Genomic DNA, 20,850 nt, shown 5'->3' on the forward strand with positions numbered 1-20,850 from the left:
GGTTCAAAATTCAGATTCATATTCGGTTAACGTAATAATCGAATTCGGATTGTGAAATCGGATTCGGGATTCAAATTCGAAATGGGACTTTTCTTAAGAGTGTGACCGTTTTGAATACGATCTATTGACATCACTACATAACCCCGCCTTTGTCCACCCTTGACAAGAGATACATGTTCCTCCTTGAAGGGCCATTGAATAAATTTCAAAAAATTCAACTCTTGCAAGCAATTGTTTCTGTTAGTAAGGTGGGGAACACCTTTATGAATTATGCACCATCATGACAGTGAGACCTAACCATCTAGTTATCTGATCCGTAATCTAATATATATATATATATTTGAATATATTTCGATATCCAACTTTTTGATTCTTTATTTGGTCGCTTTTTCTATTTATATAAAATACATGGTTCACACAACTTCCAGGAGTTCTCCAATGCCACCTAACGCATCCTGTTCAATAATGTCCATACTCTATGGGCATCTCTTGGGAGCATATTTAATATTTTTTAAAGAAAAAAATACATTGATTATAAAGAAAACAGCTTTCGGTGAATAGCCGACAAGTTTGGTGGAAAAGTAAATAAATAGTCTTTGAAATTTTGTAAAATTTCAGATATTTCGCAAGGTAAATACAAAATTCCAGTGGAGCACTGAAAGTCTTGGAAATTTCTCAACAAGTTGCCAATAGGCAATAACATTATTTGTTCATTCTCTTCCACTTCTAATGGGAGGTCCATCTTCAATTTTTAAACATTTTTCAAATATATATATATATATATATATATATATATATATATATATATATATATATATATATATAAAGGAACCATTTGGTAATAGTAATAGTATAACAAATACATGGGACAGTAAGATACTTATATTGTTTTTCAAAAGCCCCTATAGAGGTACACCAGCTTCAGCTGGCACCGGTTTTTATCAAGTGTGCAGCACAAAGTTTCTGGTTGAGAGTAATCTTAGAATTTTAAGGGATGGTAATATGTAAATAAAAAAAAAAAACCTGAGGTGTCAATGTGGATATAAGCATTTTTGGTGGATCTATGTGGGCAACTGCCCACACCCACAATAACCCTGAGGTGTCAATGTGGATGTAAGCATTCTTTGTGGATCTATGTGGGCAACTGCCCACACCCACAATAACCCTGAGGTGTCAATGTGGATGTAAGCATTTTTTGTGGATCTATGTGGGCAAGTGCCCACACCAGCCGCACCTGCTTCCACTCCTAGTCCCACTACAACAACCCCTTTTGAGTTTATTAGCTGAAGTTGATATATATAACAGCAAGTCATCACATGTTATGGATGATCGAATATTTAACATATGATATATATATATATATATATATTTTAAAAGGATTGTATTAGTGAATAAAAAGAGAATTCTGCCGCCCAACGCTTACTCCAACTATGAACTCTTGACCGTATTTAGCTTGAACGAATGTAGCATATTGATGTTGTGCAGTGGAAACTTTATCCATTTATTTCTCCATTTTCTGAAACAACAAAGAGATTTTAACTTGGCAATATTGAACGCCATTAATTTTCCCATCCTCGGCTGATAAATACGATCCCTTTCACGGCGTACGGGCTTCCACCAGTGGCTATCACAGTGATGGCTCCCTAAATTGATTGAATGCGTGAAAGTTATAGGACCCGTTTTGACATTTTCGTTTTTGCTTTTTGCGGTATCGTCAGCCTCACACTAAATGGCACATTGCGGCTATTATTATTTGATGAACTTAAATGCAATGGAATACGCTCCACCTAGCTATTCGGCCCCAAGCTTTTATTTCCATTTAATATTTTTCCGCAGTTATTTTTTGTTTATTTTTCTCATCAACCCGTTTCTACCATATGGTTTGGCATATAAAATTTCCAATTAATATTTCCGCCGTTATTTTTGTTGAATCAAGTTGTGTGGATGAACTTAGAGCCTTCAATGAAGTTGAAATACATATAAAGTCCAGTACCTGGAGCAAGCATGGAATTGCTGCGAAGATCCTGTTTGGATGACGCTAAAACTCTGTTCAAAATTTGGCTTTAGTTGGTGAGACCATTAGGTCTTCAAGCAGTCTAACCATTCCAATATCAAAATGTTTATATTAATTTTCATGTAATAGTAAAGTCATCCTACATGGCATAAAATGGATTTGGTGGACTAGTGCAGTGGCGGAGACACATGTTGGCTGGTGTAGGCAGTTGCCCGCACCAGCATCACAAAATTAGTTTAATATATATGTTAATGTTTTGATATATTTGATTGTTATATATATATATATATATATATATATATATATATATATATATATATATAAAAGTGCCCCAAAAAAATTAAAGAAATTGAATGAATGTCCCCCTCAAAAAAAATTTCTGACTTCGCTGCTGGACTAGTGATGTTTATCACTTCACGAAATGGGGAAACTGCCAAAAACTGGAGGTGGGGCTCTCTCATACTAACCAAAACCCTAATTCTCTGGAGTTGCCATTTGGTGCAACAACCCCAATAAAGAGCATGCATTCAATTTCAAGCCAATCACTACATTTAATTTCAAGTCAATCACAAATTCAATTGCAAGTCAACCAAGTAGTTGCCCAATTTCAATAACATTTTGAAAATAGCATATAAAATTTAATGTTGGTTCTATGCAATGATGTGATTTGAGAAAGGTGATGTAGTTCTATCATGGAAGTTCTATAAAGTTGTGTTTGTGATTTTCAAATCCAACCACGGCCACTCCCCGTCAAAAAAAAAAAAAAAAGGTCTGATTTCAAATCTGCACTTTATAAAGTGTGGATTTGAAATCCACGTTGGATCTAGATGTTGAAATCCACAATTTGATGAAACTGTGGACTTCATCTATCATAAATTTGAGATTTCCTCGAATATGAGATCCGAAAAAAATCAAAAAGCAATTGAAGGTGATTGTGTATATTTTATATATAATACGATATACTATTGCTATTCATTTGGGGAGAAAGGTGTTGTCAGAATAGTTTTTTTGTTCATTAATTTAAACGTGAGTGGGTCATTCCACTACCTTTAAGAGAGACTACTGCTCGCCTTTTTGGGTTTTCACATATCATGTTTCAGAACCTTTTACGGTTCAGATGTAAAGTGCACTGGGATGTGACAGTGACCACTCCAAGACTCGAACATGAGTCCTTAGACGAGCCGAACCATTTTGCCATCCAATACGCTTGAATGACTGATTTGAAATGCTTCAATTCATTAGCTAAATGAATGACTCGTGCCTCGGGATTGTTAGAATCAGCTTGAATCCACTTATTTGAAATGCTTCGATTCATTGGCCAAATGAATGACTAGTGCCGCCCCCTCTTCAGTTTTACTTTTTTTTTTAAATATGTTAAGCTTTTTTTACTTTTATGTATGCTTTCATTCAATTTTTTTGAAAAAGAAATGCAAAAATGTTTGCTTTTCTCATTTGTGAATTATGAGTCGGCCGATTTGATTTGTTTTACAAATTTAAAGCACTAGGAAAAATATATATGTATACCCGACTTTGTCCTTTAGGCAAAAGGAGCACATTTCATTGAATTCGATTTAACTTGTCCAATTAAGAGAGCATGACCCTCGTGGACTTGGATCTCATTCCTCATCCATCCATATGATAATAATTCTCAAAATTTTCTTTTTTTTTTTTTTGGAGACCAAGAGATTTCTGACAAATATATTTGTCGCATTGATTGATCAACGTGCCTACTCTATTGGTTGACAATCAATTCCCCAGTCCTTCATTTTAAAAGCAAAACTTTATAGATCTTGCACAGTTTACTGCTTTGAGAACAAGGGATATGAGATTAATGAGAAAAATATCCAATTAATGTGACAAAAAAATCATAATAAAATCTAAACTAAGGATCTTAAATCAGACCTATGATCCAGGTTACAAATATCCAATTAACCTTTTTGCATTGAAAAAAATGTCTGATTGAAGATCTAGGGAAAAGGGTTTGATCCTAAATTTGCGGACTATCTCAAATCTTGAGGATCTTAGATCAGAGGCAGTCAAATGCCTCCTTAAGAAATTAAAAAGGATGTTGTTGATCTAAATTTGAATTTCATGATGAGCTCATCCTTATTGGCAAGTTTTATATTTTGGATGGGTCTGTCTAATCTTAGTCCAATTTCTTTGTAGTCAGATTTACATTCAAATGAAAAAGTATTCAAATAAATTGAAATATGATAATCAATTTAGAAATTTTTTTAACCTAAGTTGACTGATCTAATTAATCTGAACCCAGTAACATTGATGGGCAAGGGGACCCACAAGATCCGGCTAATCTGCCATGGGTGGCGTGTTTTTTTCTTAGCCAGGTAAGTTAAGATAAAGAACAAGAAATAGATATGAACTGGATAGGGACATTAATTACTCATTTATTGTTCTACATTTTTATTAAATAAGAAAACAGTAGGACAAAAGAAGAAAAGTAGTATTTATCACGTTTCTGCATAATATATAATCTCCGATGCGGTCTATTAATTAGTTTAATCAAAACTTAATATGGTTGCCTTCCTTGAATGTTCACAACAGTAAGGCTGCACAAAGAGCCAAGCCAACTCGAACTCACTCAAAAAACTCAAAAAAACTCAGCTCGTGCTCGATTCATTTATATACAAGCTGAGTTCGAGCTTCTAAAGATACTCGAAACGATCAACAAGTCGAGTTCGAGTTTCAAGAACTCGACTCGACTAGCAAACCGGTACTCTATAGAATATTGCCAAATCTGGGTCATCGGTTTTAACTTTGATGGTAATAAACAAATTTGCACTAGTTACAACAGTTAAATGCTTACACGAGTTAAAGAGTTACATGAATTAATGCTTACACAAGGTAAATGAGTTAATGCTTACACGAGTTAACGTCTAAACGAGTTAAACGAGCCGAGTTCGAGCTCAATTTTGTGTAGTCAAGTCGGGCTCGAGCTTGTTATGAGGAGCTCAACTCGAGTTCGAGCCGAGATTGAGCTCGAGTTTATTGAGCCGAGTCGAGCTCGAGCTATCCAAGCTCAGGCTCGACTCAACTCATGTGCAACCTTATTCAACAGTCGGCCATTCAATCTAGGCATCTCTTGCTTGCTTTTAACCTTGGGAAGGGGAAGGAGGGAAAGCTTCGGGTGTCTGTTTTTGGCAATAACATGAAATATTTCTCTTGTTTTCCCAAAAACATCATTTGACGGGTGGAAGAGATGCCCTTCTGTGGCCTGGTGGCTGTCGCTAGGCCTGGTCATCGGGCAGGCCTTGGCCCTATACCCAACATCCCAGCCTAGACCCAGCCCAGTTAAAATAAAAAAAATTATGTTTTAAATATAAATTATATTTTTAATAATACAGTATATATTATTATTAAATAAAAATAATATTAAAAAATAAATCGAGCCGAATCAGGCCCTGTTGTTATCGGGCTGACACGGGCCAATTTTCGGGCCCGATGCCCAGGCCTAACTGTCGCTAAGACGCTAATATGAGGTAGCAAATCGCTAATCAGCATGACTAATTAATTAGTCGATGTTCTAACCAATTAGGATTTAGTTTCTGAGTTTTTTAGCACTGTTAAGTGAGATTTACATATGAGAATTGTTTTCCTATTACTAAAAGTTTAAATATGGACAAGAAAAGAATGATTGATGGAAATTTAGAACTCTAACGTTTACATAGTATCGTGTTACTAATCATCATATTTTTTAATTAAAAATGCAAGAGATCAAAAATTTGAAACTCTAACCATGAAACAACATCACTGAAGGTCATAACCTTTGATAACGTTTTCCTAAAAAAACAGCATCACTGAAAGTAAAAGCAAATGAATGTTTTTTTTATGGAAAAACGACAGAAAATTTTTTTCAACGTCATTCCCGACAGGTAGACGTCAGTAATGATTTGACCTTTACTGACATTTATTTTGTGTCATTGAAGTTTCCATGGCCGATACCCTTGTCACTGCTATAGGTTTTTTTTTTTGTCAATTCACACCTTCACTAACGTATAGACGGGACATCAGTAATGATTTGCGTATTCCGATATTTACTTTGTCGTGAAAGGACTTTGTAGACCAGTACATTTACGACTTTTTAAGAAAGACGTCAGTAATGATTGACATTTACTCGTGTCCTCGAAGTGCCTATGCCGATGACTGATCTCATCGCTATAGGCTTTTCACATAGCACACACAAAAAAAAAAAAAAAAAAAATCCAGTGACACGGATCCATGCTTCGTCATTATAGATTTACACATTCACTGAAATTTGACAAGTATCGTTAATAATGATGGATCTTCACTGACCTTCGCAATGAGTCGCTGAAAGTTTTCACCGCTATAGGCTTCTTGCGAAGGCAATAGTTTTTAGTTGTGGGGATCCACTACTCGTCAGTAGTGCTTCTTCTACACTGACGTTCATATGAAAATATAAGATGCATTTTTACTGACACTAAATTGCTGTTTGTTTAGTGCACTCGAGTAGTGAATAACCAAACCTTCCAAAGAAAACGCCCACCTTTGGAAGAAAGAGGCCCCCTAGTGACATTTTTATCACTTCTGGTGCATGCAAAACCATAACGTAGAACCCTAGCATTAGAGAAATAATACCAAGAAAAGGTCGATGATAGTTAAAGAGATCATCTCTTTTTAACAAAATAACTGAACTAAAACATAAGGTTCATATTTTGTGAAGACATTCTTTAATACAAATTTAAGAGATTTAGGTGAACATTCTAATGTTTTTATATAAACACCAATGTAATATAAATCATATTTTAGTTCAAGCCATTTTTGTAAAAAAAAAAAAAAAAAAAATTGATGTTTCTGCTATCAAAATTTTGATGCTATAGGAGCTGTTTATTTTTTATTATTAAAAAACATAAAAACATTATTTAAGTAAGAAAATGATTAACTTAATATATGTTTCTCAGTAAAACACTCTTAAGAACATAATATGGTTAGATTTGAAAAAAATAATTAATTTTAATGGGTTGGGTTTTATCTCTCATCCAAGTTGTATGGTTTTTACCAACTTTTCATTTTATACATATATGTACTAATACATGAGAAATTGGTAGAACGTGACTTTTAAGTGCAAGACACAAAATGGAATCAACTTAAAGACTAAGAGAAAAATCAAGGAAAAATATTATAAATTAATACTAGATAACTAAAATGTTCTATCTTTCCCATCTTATTTGTTCCTTGATTTTCTCCCATCTTTCATCTTGAAAAGATAGACAGATATGATGACTCTCTCTCTCTCTCTCTTTCTTTCTTTATATATATATATATATATATATATATATATATATATATATATATATATATATATATATATATATATATATATATATATATATATATATATGTATTTGACAATTTTTTTATGAAAAGTGCAATTTTATGAAGAAGATCACAAAAAAAAATCTACAATTATAAACAAAAGGTATTGTAGATTCAATCCCTCTACATTGGATTTGTAGATTCCTAGACCAGGTTCAAATGGAGGAATCCTCCTACCTCTCACAACACATCCTCTGCATCAGGTGTTATGTTTAATTATGCCCGCCCAATGTACTGCGTCAAGGACTTATTATTGGATTGAGGCCCAGATGGCCGCATGTTCAGCGCCTCTATCTTTCACCAATGTAAACACATTTTAAAAATTTATATTGTGTCCATGTGACCGACAATCAATGCTGAAAAACCAAGTCTACTTGTACGTTGTAGTCTTCCTTGTAACATATAAAAGATTTCCCAACTCGTACTTTTATATTTGAAAAGTGGAGGGTGTTGTTTCCTACTTCAATTATAATGTATAGGCAATTGACAAAGTCATCCACAACTTGTCGTTACCGACAAGTTCATTCATTTTCTGGGTTTAAGTTCTAAGTTAGTTCTTTCAAGTTAAATTTGTAAAAAAAAAAAAAACTTCATTTACTCTAAAAACAAGTATATGCAGTGACAGCCTCTCCAAACGGCATATGTTTATTTTATTAAATTTGTAATCGCACTAGGCTGCTAAAAATTGTCGAGACTACAAAAGGAAGTCAAGAATCGTAAATGTATGAACTTAATAATATTGAGATAGCTGTTCTGCACTTGATATCTACAACTTATCTATCTTTTACACTGTGAAAAGATCTCATCCACTAATAGAGGTTGAGGGTCTAATTTGAAATTGATGGATTTCAAAATCCGATGAACTTCTGATCAGATTAAACCTCAACTCAAGCGATCCAGCACTTGTCGTGGGAAGTAATTCAAACGTTAAAGCATTAAGTTGCCAATCCTGGTAGGATACAAAATACAAAGCATGTTGTTTATTATGATATTTCATTGTTGCAAGTACCAGCGAAAAGTTTGCATTTCGTTTGTGACGATGGAATGTGTGAATTTCATGTGAAAAAAAGCTAACGAGAAAAGACCCACGATTTGAAAAGAGCCCTGAATGGAAAAGACAACACAGTAATTTGCTTTATTTTTGGGCAATGGAAAAGCAACCGATTGCAGAAGAAAAGGAAGCGAGGAGAAGCTAAGAAAGAGGGAAAAGAAAAAGGAGGGAAAGAATCGAAATCATTAGCGCCATCTGATCTCCCCTCGACCCCAATCCCGTCCCTCCCATGGTCACGCTCCCGCTCGTTCCTCCTCTCCAGGTCTCTCTCTCTCTTTCTCTCTCTCGCTCTCTGTTTTCAGATCGGTCACCATTCGTCTGGATCGGGAAAAGAGCAACGTATAATTCATTCTCTTTTTGCCGTGATGCGTTTCTTTCCGCTTTTCCTCTGAAAAGCAGATCTGGTGGTTTAAATTTCTTTCATTTTCAGGAGTGCGAAGAGGAGAAGGAGCTCGCCAGGGCGCTGGATGAGGCCTCTAAGGAATCCAGTTCGTCGTCTTCGTCCGTGTCCGTGTCCTCATGCGTGAGTATTGCGTTCCAATTAGCGAAAAATATCGGATACCCACGTCCTCGTTTTGCTTATTTTCATGAATTCTTGTGAAAAATTTCTGTGGGTCTTCGCCCGATCAGGTAATGGCGTTCTCCAAATGGCTCGCTCTGGTTCGTAGACGGAGCATGAGCAGTCGGTCGTCCGGATTCCCCAACCGATCTCCGAAGGTGAGACCGATGCCCCTTCAGTTTCCAGATACGTCTGATCGAGATTTCGAACGGTAAGTGGTGTCCCCCTCTCATGTTCTAGTTGGAAAATGGCGGTTGCATATAGTGAGATGATCACCGGATCTCCCATCTGTCTACGGTGATGATTATTTTCTGATGATTGTTCTTTGAAATGCATAATGTGATCTACGTGTTAGTGAACGTAGCAGTTCTCTGTATCCAACAATTTTCAGGATATATGTCGGCACATTCCACACTTATTCTTCATGAACTGATGTATAATATGATCTTATAGTAGTGAACGGAGTAGTTTTCTACATAATCCACAGTTGGTAGCTACCATTTGTCAATTTTTATGAAGCTAAATTTACTAAAAATTGCTCACGATGTGATGAGCGGTCAAGACTCCATGCACTAGAAATTCTCATGATTTTGCTTGTTTCCCAAGTTTTGAACTTGCTAGAACCAAAACAAGATACTGGACCGGGAATTGCCGGACAATGAATTAAACTGTGCCTTATGTAGCCAACAAAATTGATCAACAATTTCTAAAAATCTTGATTTGTAGGTTGAGCTTGAACCTTTTGGAATTTAGTTGGGCTCAGGACTCAACGTGCCGAGTTTGTGCCTGAGCTCTGGTCGAGTCAAAGCAAAACATTCCACCTGTTTACTTCATTGTACATGTATGGATATTCAGCCACCCGGATCGGGATTTAGTCTTAGAAAAGAGATCGAAGCCTGGACTGGATTAGGTTGGATTCGACGAAATTTGAGCGGACACATACCTTCAAAAAATATGTTGTGCTATTGAGGGCATCCAAGTTGGGTTTCATATAAGATGGGCATGGGCAATTGCCCACATGAAAACAATGAAACTTACTTGACACCTTAAGGTAATTTTTCTCATTTCTAGGGTTGCTAGTGCCCCTTAGCCAGAAATTTTTTGGCTCCCTAACATAAGACCAGTCCATGAGAGTTTACGTGAGCCGCCAAGCATTAACCCGGTTGATTCTCTTTCTTGGAACGCCAGGGACGGGATGGCGTGTCGTTGGTGGAGTTTCAGAAACAATGTTGTAACTTGTATGCCATAGACTGGGCTCCATGTGTATCTGTTTGGTGTTCTGCCATTTTTGGCAGAAAACTGGATCTGCGTGATTTGGGACATGGTGTTCCTTCAAACAAGGGTAAACTTTTAAAAGGCTAACAAAGACACGCTCACATTTACCTGTGCTTTAGACAATCTGGATGGGTTCTGGATTCTTCTTTTTTTTTACCCCCACAGGTCATAATATGACGGATGAGGGATACAACTACTTACGTTGTTGTGGAGACTAGGAAAATCCTTATTGGACCGTAATTTTCCAGTTTAAATGGGTAACAAAAATCGTTCAAAGAAAGCATTTATCATCCTGTTTTCTATTTCCTTTCACATATTTTGTTGTCTAGAACTGAAAATCTAAATTGTAACATTCGTCAGCTCGTGCTTCTGTCTTTGTTTATTAGCTATGTCAATTGCTTCAATATGAAAGTTCTTGATCTGAAAGATACAGACATAATTGACAACTTTTGCTTCAACCTCATTCTCAATGTTTTTCTTTTCTTACAGTCCGCAAGATTTGGATTCTGATTCAGGGATTTCCTCATCATATGAGGAATCCCAAGAGATTAGTTTGTGGGACAGACTTGGAAAAGCAGCAGTTTTGGATATAGAGTCAGGAGAGTTCTCATGGGACATGCTTTCTTCTTTGCACCATACTGAGCATAGCGGTAGCGCAGAACAGTCTGAAGATGAAATGACCAAGAACGTTGAGGTATTTACCATTTGCTAGATGTTTCTCTGTGTGTCTTATGATCGTAGATTACGCCACCCTATGACGTCGAGCCTTTTTAGCAAAACAGCCGGCTCAAGTTCGAGCCCGAGTTGCTCCCCTAGTTATCAAGGCCTAGAGCGGGCAGCAAGGGCCATGGCCCAACCTCAATTTTGGAAAAATTATAAATCTACTCTTCGCATATTCCAAAATTTCATTTCAGCGTCAGCAGAGTTCTTAAAAATTAGATAATGGCCCCTCTTGAAAAAGGAAAATCTTTGTCTCTGCACTGCGGCATCGATGGACTGAGGATGTTCAAAAGTAGAGAATTTTTTTCAAAAAATCAGGAATTTCTTGTCAAACTATACCACTTTCGTGTAACAACTGACAAGGATGGCCTTTTAATTTTCATCCCAAGATTGTTTAAAACTTGGTTTTAGTGGCAAACATCTGATGCAGTGCTAATTTTGCTCATGAATTGATTAGTCCTCCAAACTATTTCCCTTGGTTCCAATTTTCCCTTTTTTCCTGGCTGGTTTAGCTCGTCCTTGCTTCAATTCCCAAGCTTGCCTGTTTTCGATTATCATTATAGGTGGTATTACCATTTCCCTGATCAACTTTTTCTTTTCTATTTTGAATATAAGATGATTAATTTGTTTACTTTTGTGAAACTTTATGCTTGTATGTAGGTAACAGTGAATTCTGGTGGGGTTGTCTTCTTTGCACTTTTTGGTAGGCCTGACAAAGATGACCTTACTCCTAAAGAAGCAGCTGCAGTGATAAAGTTCTCCTCCTCAAGGATGGCCACTCAGTCGGAGCGCTTGGGCTACGAGTTTGCTAAATGGTTAGGAATTCGAACACCACAGGTTTGTACTATAAGTAGGTACTTTCGACATTTATTTCTAAGTTTGGGGAAAATATACACATCATATGAATGCTTGATGCAGGCCAGGGTAATCCACAATTCTAGTTTTGAGTGGCAGCAGATAAAGGATGGTGCAGAGAAAGCTAAAACAAAGGCAACTGCAGACGGAGATGAAATTGGTGAAATGACATGTTCGGAGTTGTTAGAAGCGCTTGAACTGAGCCGTTGTCTCCTTCTAATGAAGTACTGCCATCTAACTCTGTTGTCTCGCTTGTGTGACGTTCTAAACATCCAACATCTTCTTAGTATGCTGACATGCACATCTACTTATAATATGCACGCGTCTACTTAGTATAGAATATGTATATCTACTTATACTATGTATATTGGCAGTTACGTACATGGCACACCCCTTTTGGACAGTACGAGTGCATTTGAATCACAGTCTGTAGCTGAAAAGACCGCTGCAGCACTTGGCAGGATATTGATGTTGGATCTGGTGCTTAGAAATGAAGATAGACTTCCCTGCCGTTTGCTTGGGTGGAGGGGGAACTCCTCCAATCTATTATTTGCAGAAGAAGTTGCATGCACTGGCTCAGAAATATTTCAGGAAGATTTAGGTTATATACCAAGAAGAAATAGAGCATCCAAAACTTTTCAGAAGGAGAGAAGATTTTCTTCAGTTGATGGTAGAATCAGTCCATGTAAATCTGCGTTGGTTTCTCAGAGTTCAGATTTGTCCGAGTTGGTGACAACTTCACTTGATTCTGCTGATATTATCAGAGAACAGGAAATAGTGGATACCAAATATGATGATTTCCAGGTCATAGCAATTGACACAGGTGTTCCTCGCCGGCCTCCTGCTGGTAAACGTGCAAATGACCAAGCTCAGTATCCCAAGATGGTCGAGCTCCTTCTCAATAGTTTTGAGTTCTCAGGGAACCTGCTATATGAAATTAGTCGGGGAGAGCTTGGATTTCTGGTCTCAGAAGAGGGCACTTCACTGCAAGATCCGAGTTTTGCAGATTCAGCCCCTGTTGTCCATGAGTTTCGAAGTGGATTTCGTGCTTCTCTCAGAGAGTTACAAGGATTTCATATATTTCTTTTGACGGTCTACCAGAGATTGGACTGCCTTCTTCGGTCATTTTTAACAATAATTAACAGGAGCTCGCTTGGGGACTCCGAAAGAGATGATTTTCCAAATTCTGATTCGTGGCAACCATCCACATGTAGCTTTCATTCCCCTTTTGGCAAGGAGCGAGATGCAACAGAAACTAATGTAGATACGGTTGAGTGTGAGCTGCAGAAAACAACACCTAAGTCATCTTCATCTGGCTCTTATTCAACATCTCCCATCTCACGAGACAATTGGCATGGAAGATATTATCGAGGGGGTTTAGAGGCTCCCCGCAGCCTTCGACTGACCATGAAGTTACGTGACTTTAACAAATTTGCCAAGGTAAAGTTTCATATCAGTGTATACAACATGTGAATCTAGTCTATCCACAAAAATGTCATATGATCTCTCTAAATTTTTAACAATTTGGCCCTGACATGATTTGATACTTGTAGTTTCGTCCCTTTTTGTTTCTAGCTTTTGGGACCTTTTCAGATGGCTGCATATAATTTTATTTTCATCTGGCCTACAAACAGGTGGAGGTGGAGGCAGAGCTGAGTAGAGATCTGGAACGTTGGAACGAAATGCTTAAAGCAGATGTTGTGAAATATTGCCAAGACAACAACTTCAACAGTGGGTTCTTCGAGGGCAGCGATAATCATATTGTTGTTGATGCCTATGAACTCAAGGTGATCTTCCTGTCTCCTAGAATTTTTTTTGTAGGGTATGCTTTTTTTTCGGTCTGAAATAAGTTTGTAGCTTCCCGCAGGTAAGGCTAGAACACATTCTGGAAAGGATAGTCTTGATTACTGATGCTGCAAATACAGAAAGGCCTTCATTGATTACAGGTAATTTGTTTATCGGTGGAGCACTAGCTGCAAGATCTGTGCACACCCTCCAATACTTGGGTATCACACATATACTATGCTTATGTTCAAATGAAGTCGGACAAGCAGATTCTCAATTTCACGAACTCTTTGAGTACAACAACTTCTCAGTAAGATTTGTGCTCCTCCTCTGCAGTTCCCTTTCATTTTGTCTAATAATAAAGTGAGGGTCGAGAGGTTCCTTGATGTGTTTCTTTCTTGAGCGTTCTTTCATGTGTTCGGATGCATTACTCGCTGCGAACATGCCTTGGTCATTTTCGTGTCTAATGTAGTGAATAAATAGAAGCCTCCGTAGGTCAAGCAGGGAGATTCACCCTTTAACTGACATGCCTTTTTCCATTTCTAAGTTGCCTGTCGTCATCATTCCCTACCAGCACTCCTGTAAAATTTCCAGTATCATGAGTGGACCTTATTCACCAAATATGTCATGCTGCTATGTTGACATGACCTTCCCGTTGTGCAGATCTGTGATACAGACGATGCAGAAATCAACAGTCTCTTCGAAGTTTGCTCAGACTTCATTGAACATGCCGAACAGTCAGGTGGCAAAGTTCTTGTTCACTGTTTTGAAGGGAAGAGCAGAAGTGTGACCGTTGTTCTTGCATACCTGATGCTGAGGAAGTATGACCAGTCCCATCGAATCTCAGATTTGAAGAACCCCCCATAAGGAACTTCTGCTAACTCTGGATCTCACCTTTTGCAGACACTTGACTCTGCTACAGGCATGGAATGAGCTTAAGAGGGTTCATCATCGCTCGCAGCCCAATGATGGGTTCAAAAGGATACTGTTGGAGCTCGATAAAAAATTGCATGGGAGCCCTTCAATGGAATGGCAGCAGAGGAAGCCAATGATGAAGCTATGCCCAATTTGTGGAAAGAATGCTGGACTCAGCACCAGCTCCCTGAAGCTTCATTTGCAGAAGTCGCACAAGAGCATTTCTTCAGGAAGTGTTGACAGCGCTATGACGATGGAATTCCAGAAAATCATTGGTGCTGTGAAGATAGGTTGAGGGGAAAGATTAGGAAGGAAGGATACCCTCATACAAGCCGAAGGCATGATACTTAGCCCCATTTTTAGATTTCCTAATATCGGTCCATTGGGAAAAAGGTACAAGTCTAGAAGCGGCTCAAGTAGTCAGAAGCACGGAAAGAAATTTTTTCTGTAGATTCAGTTGTATATACTTTTGTTGCTAGTAGCAGCAAATAATTTTGTCAGAAATCGATTCATTTTCCTACAATCTTGATCTTCTAGATAAAAAGGTGGCAGCTTTAGATTGAGAAGTCTATTGACCCATTACTGTTCTCCCATCAGAGACGAGTCAGATATGTGAAATGGAAGCATCGTATATCCTTGGATTTGCTAAAACCAGAAAGTGTGTTCTAGGCCGACCATTCTTCGTCGAAAGATTTGCCAAAAGGCCAACAGACGTGTCCATTCTGGTTCACATATTTTAGCAACCCCTGCCTGTATACACAGTTTACTATTTCGAGCCTAAATATGTCTTATTTAAGCTCCATTCTTTCAACAAATGCTGTTCATGATTTGTGGCTTTCCTTCTTCACAACAAACTAATGTAAATCAATGGACAGCCGATTTGGACTCCCATCCGAAGGATGGCCCATCTTTTGCCTCCTTACAGCTAGTTATCTTCAGACTCTCCAGAGTTGGACAATTCTCCACGGGACCTTGCTTCAATTTATGCGAGTAGGAGTGAGAAAAAGGATAAACCTTTCCATAGAAGGCACAAGCTCACCTCGCGTTCGTCCTATTAGATTCTTCTCAGTCACATGTAGAGGACCAAAACGAGCTGTTATATATCAAGCTAGCGTGGGCGCCACAACGAAGAACATTCACAGCCCCAGAAAACTTCATATTTGGGCGGAAAAATGCCGGCCAGGTTAACAGATTCATGGTGAACATTTCTTAAATCCGCGAAGGATCAACTTAAAAACTAGCCAACTGCCCTTCTCTCTCTTTTGGTACTGGAAACGACCTCGGGTTGAGAGACTCATTAGTCATTCTCCCCACAGTAAAACCTCCCCTCCCATGCATAACCGTGTATCAATCTGGAAACAAAAAATGGTCTCAGATAGACCTTCCTTCTCAACCTACAGATATTCAAATGAACAATTTTTGTGGTTTGCACGGCTCTATGGAAAATTTCTGTCACAGCCTTGGCAATGCAATGGAAGAGATGAACAAGCAGTTCCTGAAGTCGTCAATCATAGAGAACCATTCACAAGGTCGCTCTCGTCCAGTTTCAACTACCTGACAAGTGCGTCGGTCTTTCTCTTATCACTGTTTTATTGTTAGTTAGGTTTTGTATTTCCCTGTCATTATTAAGTTCATATGCCAACATCAAGCATGAAGGCATTCGGCACTCAAACATGAAATTGTAAGTTGTGATCAAGGAACTGCACAGGAAAACGAGCGTAGAATAAGAGAAAAAAAATATCACTTAAAGCCCTGAATAGTCTTTGTTGGAGAGCACGAACGAAAATAAATTTGAGAGAACCAGAATAGGGCATGCCGAACATACAATTCTTACGTTGGTAGGGCCAAACACCTACGCTTATGCTCGACGGCTTAAGGGAAGACGGCATTTCCTCAGAAAGAACCATATACTGTGTTATGTTCGGCTCTATATTTGGATTCTTTTCCCAAGACCAACCAAGAAGAAAGGTTTAAGTGCCCGAAAATCTTAAACTGCTAGCCTACAAATACAATCCAAGCTTCTGTTCAAGTCCCCAAGTTTCTAGCGAAAAAAGTTTCAGCTAATTGAAACCTCAGCTCTATATTTGGATTCTTTTCCCAAGACCAACCAAGAAGAAAGGTTTAAAGTGCCCGAAAATCTTAAACTGCTAGCCTACAAATACAATCCAAGCTTCTGTTCAAGTCCCCAAGTTTCTGGCGAAAAAAGTTTCAGCTAATTGAAACCTCAAAGCTCAGAACTATTATCCAGTAGTCTAATACAGAAACATTTGTGCTCAATAGATGCAATCTAATAGAACTTGGAACATGACAAGGTTAAAGCCTCTTACTGTGGGAAATAACCTTCAATGTCCGCTAAACGTAATAGCTGCCGTGTCATGACAAATTTGTTCCTAATAGATTTACCATACGGTTCCTACTTCTTGTATCATGATAAACCTGCAATAGAACCCCCATCGACTTATCAACCTTCAGCATGATGACGGTGGAAAAGGAAACAATAAGGAAAACGAAAGGACAGAGGAGAGGTAATACGGTGGCTGCCCGTCTACCAATCTTCTTTTGCCCCTTAATTTATCAACCATCTGAACCAAAGCAGAGGAGGTGTCTTTCTTTATCATGCAAGAAGCTACTCGTATCCTCAGAGATATTGCAGCAAAATTTTAATCGAAATTAACAAAAAAGAAACGCAATGTTCAATAGATTAAAACTAATGACTTATGATGAGAACCTTTACAATTTTTGTGATAGAGCAGCTAACAAGGAGGGGATGATGTCCGAAGAGAACATTGAAGAGCAAAGAATCAAATGAAATGACCAAAAATGCAGTCCTGTTAACATTTATTGGCACCAACTTCCCACTAGCATGTGCCTGCACACCAATATGCACACACCCTGGCTACTGCTCCTAGTTCTAATCATGACGATCCACGGTCCATTTCTTCTTACTGACCACTTTGTCAACGACTTTTTAACTATTAAAAATTGCGTTATTGATTGTTCCATATTAATCCATAAGGTTAACCATTCTTCAGCACCTTTAAGTCGGTTCGTCAATTGTTGAAAGCCACAACTGAGTGCATAATGATCTCTGTAGAATGGTCGATTTCTGACGTCCAATAATGTGAAACAATTAACTGTGTGCATCAAGTAAAAATCCTGGGTGCCTTCTTTACTCTTCCAATTGTTTCATCTGTTCCGTGCCAACTTTTTGCCAGGTTCCTTGTGGATTCTCAATTACTGATGCAATAAAATTGATTCGACCACTATATGTGAATCTTCCATCTTATTCTTCTGCACAATCCATCTGCTGGAGAAAGAATTTTGTGACAGACCATGTCAGTTTTGTATTCTTAGAGCAGTGCAGTTGTTTCCTATAAATATATATGCTCGTCCAGAGAACTCTCTCATATTTCATCTCCCCACTTCAATTATTTCAGTTTCTGGACTCTACATTGGCTATCTCAATCCCTATAGAGAATATATTCTAAGCATGTCTAACACTTGCATCCTTAGTTAATCCATCCTTTACTCTGCCTTTTATTATCGAATAGCTTCTCACAGCTATTAACTTTCAAAACCACTCTACTTTTATCCAGTCTTAAGCCCTAGTACCTTCAATTAATCTCGCCCACACCTTTTCTTATGATTGACCTTTTAGTGTTGTGTATCCTACCCCTGTTTTTGCTCTCTTGGTTGAACCTTGAACACGTACCTCCTTCAACACAAGTCACCAATTTAAACATTATAACTAGAAACATGAGAGTGCTTGAGAAGATTGAACCTCAGCAAGACCTAGTGGCTAAGAAAGAAGTTAGTTGTGAAACAAAAAACTTACAAGAAAGGTACTTGCGGGTATCTGGCAACTAAACATTATGTAAACTATGTTTCCAGATTTATGCACTAATAACTATGCAGCAAAAATCTATGTATCGTAGGCCAGCTAGAATGCTAAGATTTCTTAAAAATGGTCAACTCAGTACGTATTATGCTCATCTCAGTCAAGCACCTGAGGTTCATAAATCCAGGACTAACTTCCATCTTCAGTAACTACAATGCTACTAAACATCTTTTTTGGAAACATGTAAAGTTTTTTCCAAACAAAAAACTCATGATAGATAATGGGGATGCCTTCTGAGCAAAAAATCAGGAAATTTACAGTGTTACTAAAAGACTAAAAAAACAAAAGTGCAAGTTAATTAGGTAAAGAACATAGAAAGTACTAAAAGTAGCAAGATTACCACTATCTGCACTTCCCATGTTTTTATCAAGATCTTCCACAGTATATTTCCCACCATCATGAAAGATTCAAATTAATAATGATGTAATCATCGCATAGCAATCCGATCATTATTAAGCATAAAAAAATTCCAGCCTAGAGTATCAACAACCTGCAACTCACAATCAATACATTGCTCTGTGTTGTGCATAATGTGAGAGACAGAGAAAATTATAGGCATGTCCAACATTTCCAAATATGCTTAAGCAGTCAAAAAGAAGCATCTGAAATCTAGAGTTCCGTGTTAAGTCTGTTGTGCGGTTAATTAAGTGAGTTGGTTTACTGTTGTTTCCGCTGCACATGTTGCTAATTCTGGGTAGGCATGGTTCATGCTCAGAAACAAACTTGTTAGCTCCATTGATGAGTATTCAGTGTTTAACCCAGATTCGCATCAAAGCATGTTTACAATGTCATCTTCTACTGAGAAGATATATGATGCAAAAATCAATCTAAACCAAGATTCTTTTGCAGATCAATTGCTGTTTCCAGATAAATCGGAACTAGGCAACTTATACAGATGACAACCAAGATGAGATTTTCTTCACATCCAACCCAGTTTCATCTCCACCTTTAGTTGAAGAGACAGCCATGGCTTTATTTTAGAAAAATATCAACTTATTCAATAGTTTCATTATTAAATTGATGTTGTCCACAACAGACTCCTCGTTTCTAGGAAGGTAACTAGCTTCCTCAGCCAAACCTCACATACAAGCACAATGATTGGCAACATACAAAAGAAAGAATCAGTTTGAAAGATCCTCGTGTTAACTCCTACACCAAGAATCATAACATAATAGATTCATACATGCCTACGCCTACCTAGACAAATCTCTGACGTAAGTGCTACTTCATCTTCTAATATTCTTAGTTCAATCAACCTTCTCAGTAGTTAAATCTAATAATAGTTGAAACTCAAAAGTCTAACATTCCAACAACTTTCTTGGCACTGACTTCACAATTTCACTTTTGAGAATTGCCTTGCATACTCCCAGCTTCCTCTAGTTTACTGTCCAACAAATCAGAACCCCAACTCTTAACATACGTGTTCTTAAACATCCATCATAGAGCTAACCATCCTCGTACACTCTAAGTCGTTTAGGGTGTGGCTCAATCCTGGAGGAGACAGTCAGACAGACAATGTGTTTCATCCACACTCTCCCTGTTCAAGCATGGTGAAGTGTACCTCATGGCACCTCCACTATTCTCTTTTGAGCTTGTATAGTTTCTACAAAATTTTTGTCACAAGGTGCGACAGAAAATGTGAGTGAGAAGGTCGTGTGACTTCCCTCTCTGGCTTTAAACCACACCCTTGTGTAGGATATTTTATCAGGGACACTTTTCAGATTTTGCATCAAATAACAGATCTACTTGTCTTGAACCATCCGCAAACATTCTTTCTTTCCACCACAGTTTATCTACATCAGTCCTCCAAGTTTTGCATTTTTATGAACTATAATGTGCTACTCATGCATCTGTATGACACCTAGGAATAAGAACTCATTTGCACAAGTTATTGTCGATTATGCTCAAATCTCAAAATAAAAATTGATCTCATTTGCTTCTCGGAAATTGTCATTTGGTAAACAGTATTGTTGCCTTTTTAAAAGGAATGCAATCTTGCATATCTCATCTTGTTCACCAGAGAAAAATACCCGTAACCACCACCAGTTAGTGACTGTAGATTCCCACATTTAAGGATTACAAGATAATATAGTCACCAGTATTATTATTTTAAATTTCTTGTTGTTAACTTTAAATAGGCCTCCAAGCCAGATATGTTTGTGCTAATTGCCAAGGTAAACGACATTAGCACATTGAAACTTTCAGTATCAAGAAGGTAACAGCTAAACTTCGACAATCTTTCACGTTCCTAATGCAGCCTAAATTATTGAGAGAAAAAACTCAACAGTCATATTCTAACATCAAATAGAGACGTACGATCCTACGTACAAGTGTTCCCTTGACAAAAATCAGATGTCAAAGATCAGTAGAAAATCACAAGGATTCACCAATGTACAGATGGGAAATGAAAGCAAGAAATTGATTCC

At 37.7% G+C, this 20,850-nt stretch overlaps 1 protein-coding gene across 3 annotated transcripts; it reads left to right on the top strand.

Annotated features, from left to right (window-relative positions):
• The first annotated feature begins 8,234 nt into the window (after nt 1-8,234).
• On the top strand, nt 8,235-15,049 carry LOC116254662 (dual specificity protein phosphatase PHS1). Of its 3 annotated transcripts, none has more exons than XM_031630192.2 (11): nt 8,235-8,679; nt 8,848-8,940; nt 9,048-9,187; nt 10,741-10,945; nt 11,632-11,808; nt 11,890-12,050; nt 12,201-13,266; nt 13,461-13,613; nt 13,694-13,921; nt 14,275-14,432; nt 14,515-15,049. In XM_031630192.2, exons 1-11 carry the CDS (start codon nt 8,647-8,649, stop codon nt 14,819-14,821), a joined length of 2,721 nt encoding a protein of 906 aa, XP_031486052.1. In that variant the 5' UTR covers nt 8,235-8,646; the 3' UTR covers nt 14,822-15,049. The 3 variants fall into 3 exon arrangements, with proteins under 3 accessions (XP_031486052.1, XP_031486054.1, XP_031486053.1); XM_031630194.2 differs by having other exon boundaries at nt 8,622-8,756; nt 9,048-9,134; XM_031630193.2 differs by having other exon boundaries at nt 8,628-8,756.
• The last annotated feature ends 5,801 nt before the right edge of the window (nt 15,050-20,850 follow it).

This window comes from Nymphaea colorata, chromosome 5, assembly GCF_008831285.2.
Source record: "Nymphaea colorata isolate Beijing-Zhang1983 chromosome 5, ASM883128v2, whole genome shotgun sequence".
NCBI lineage: Eukaryota > Viridiplantae > Streptophyta > Magnoliopsida > Nymphaeales > Nymphaeaceae > Nymphaea > Nymphaea colorata.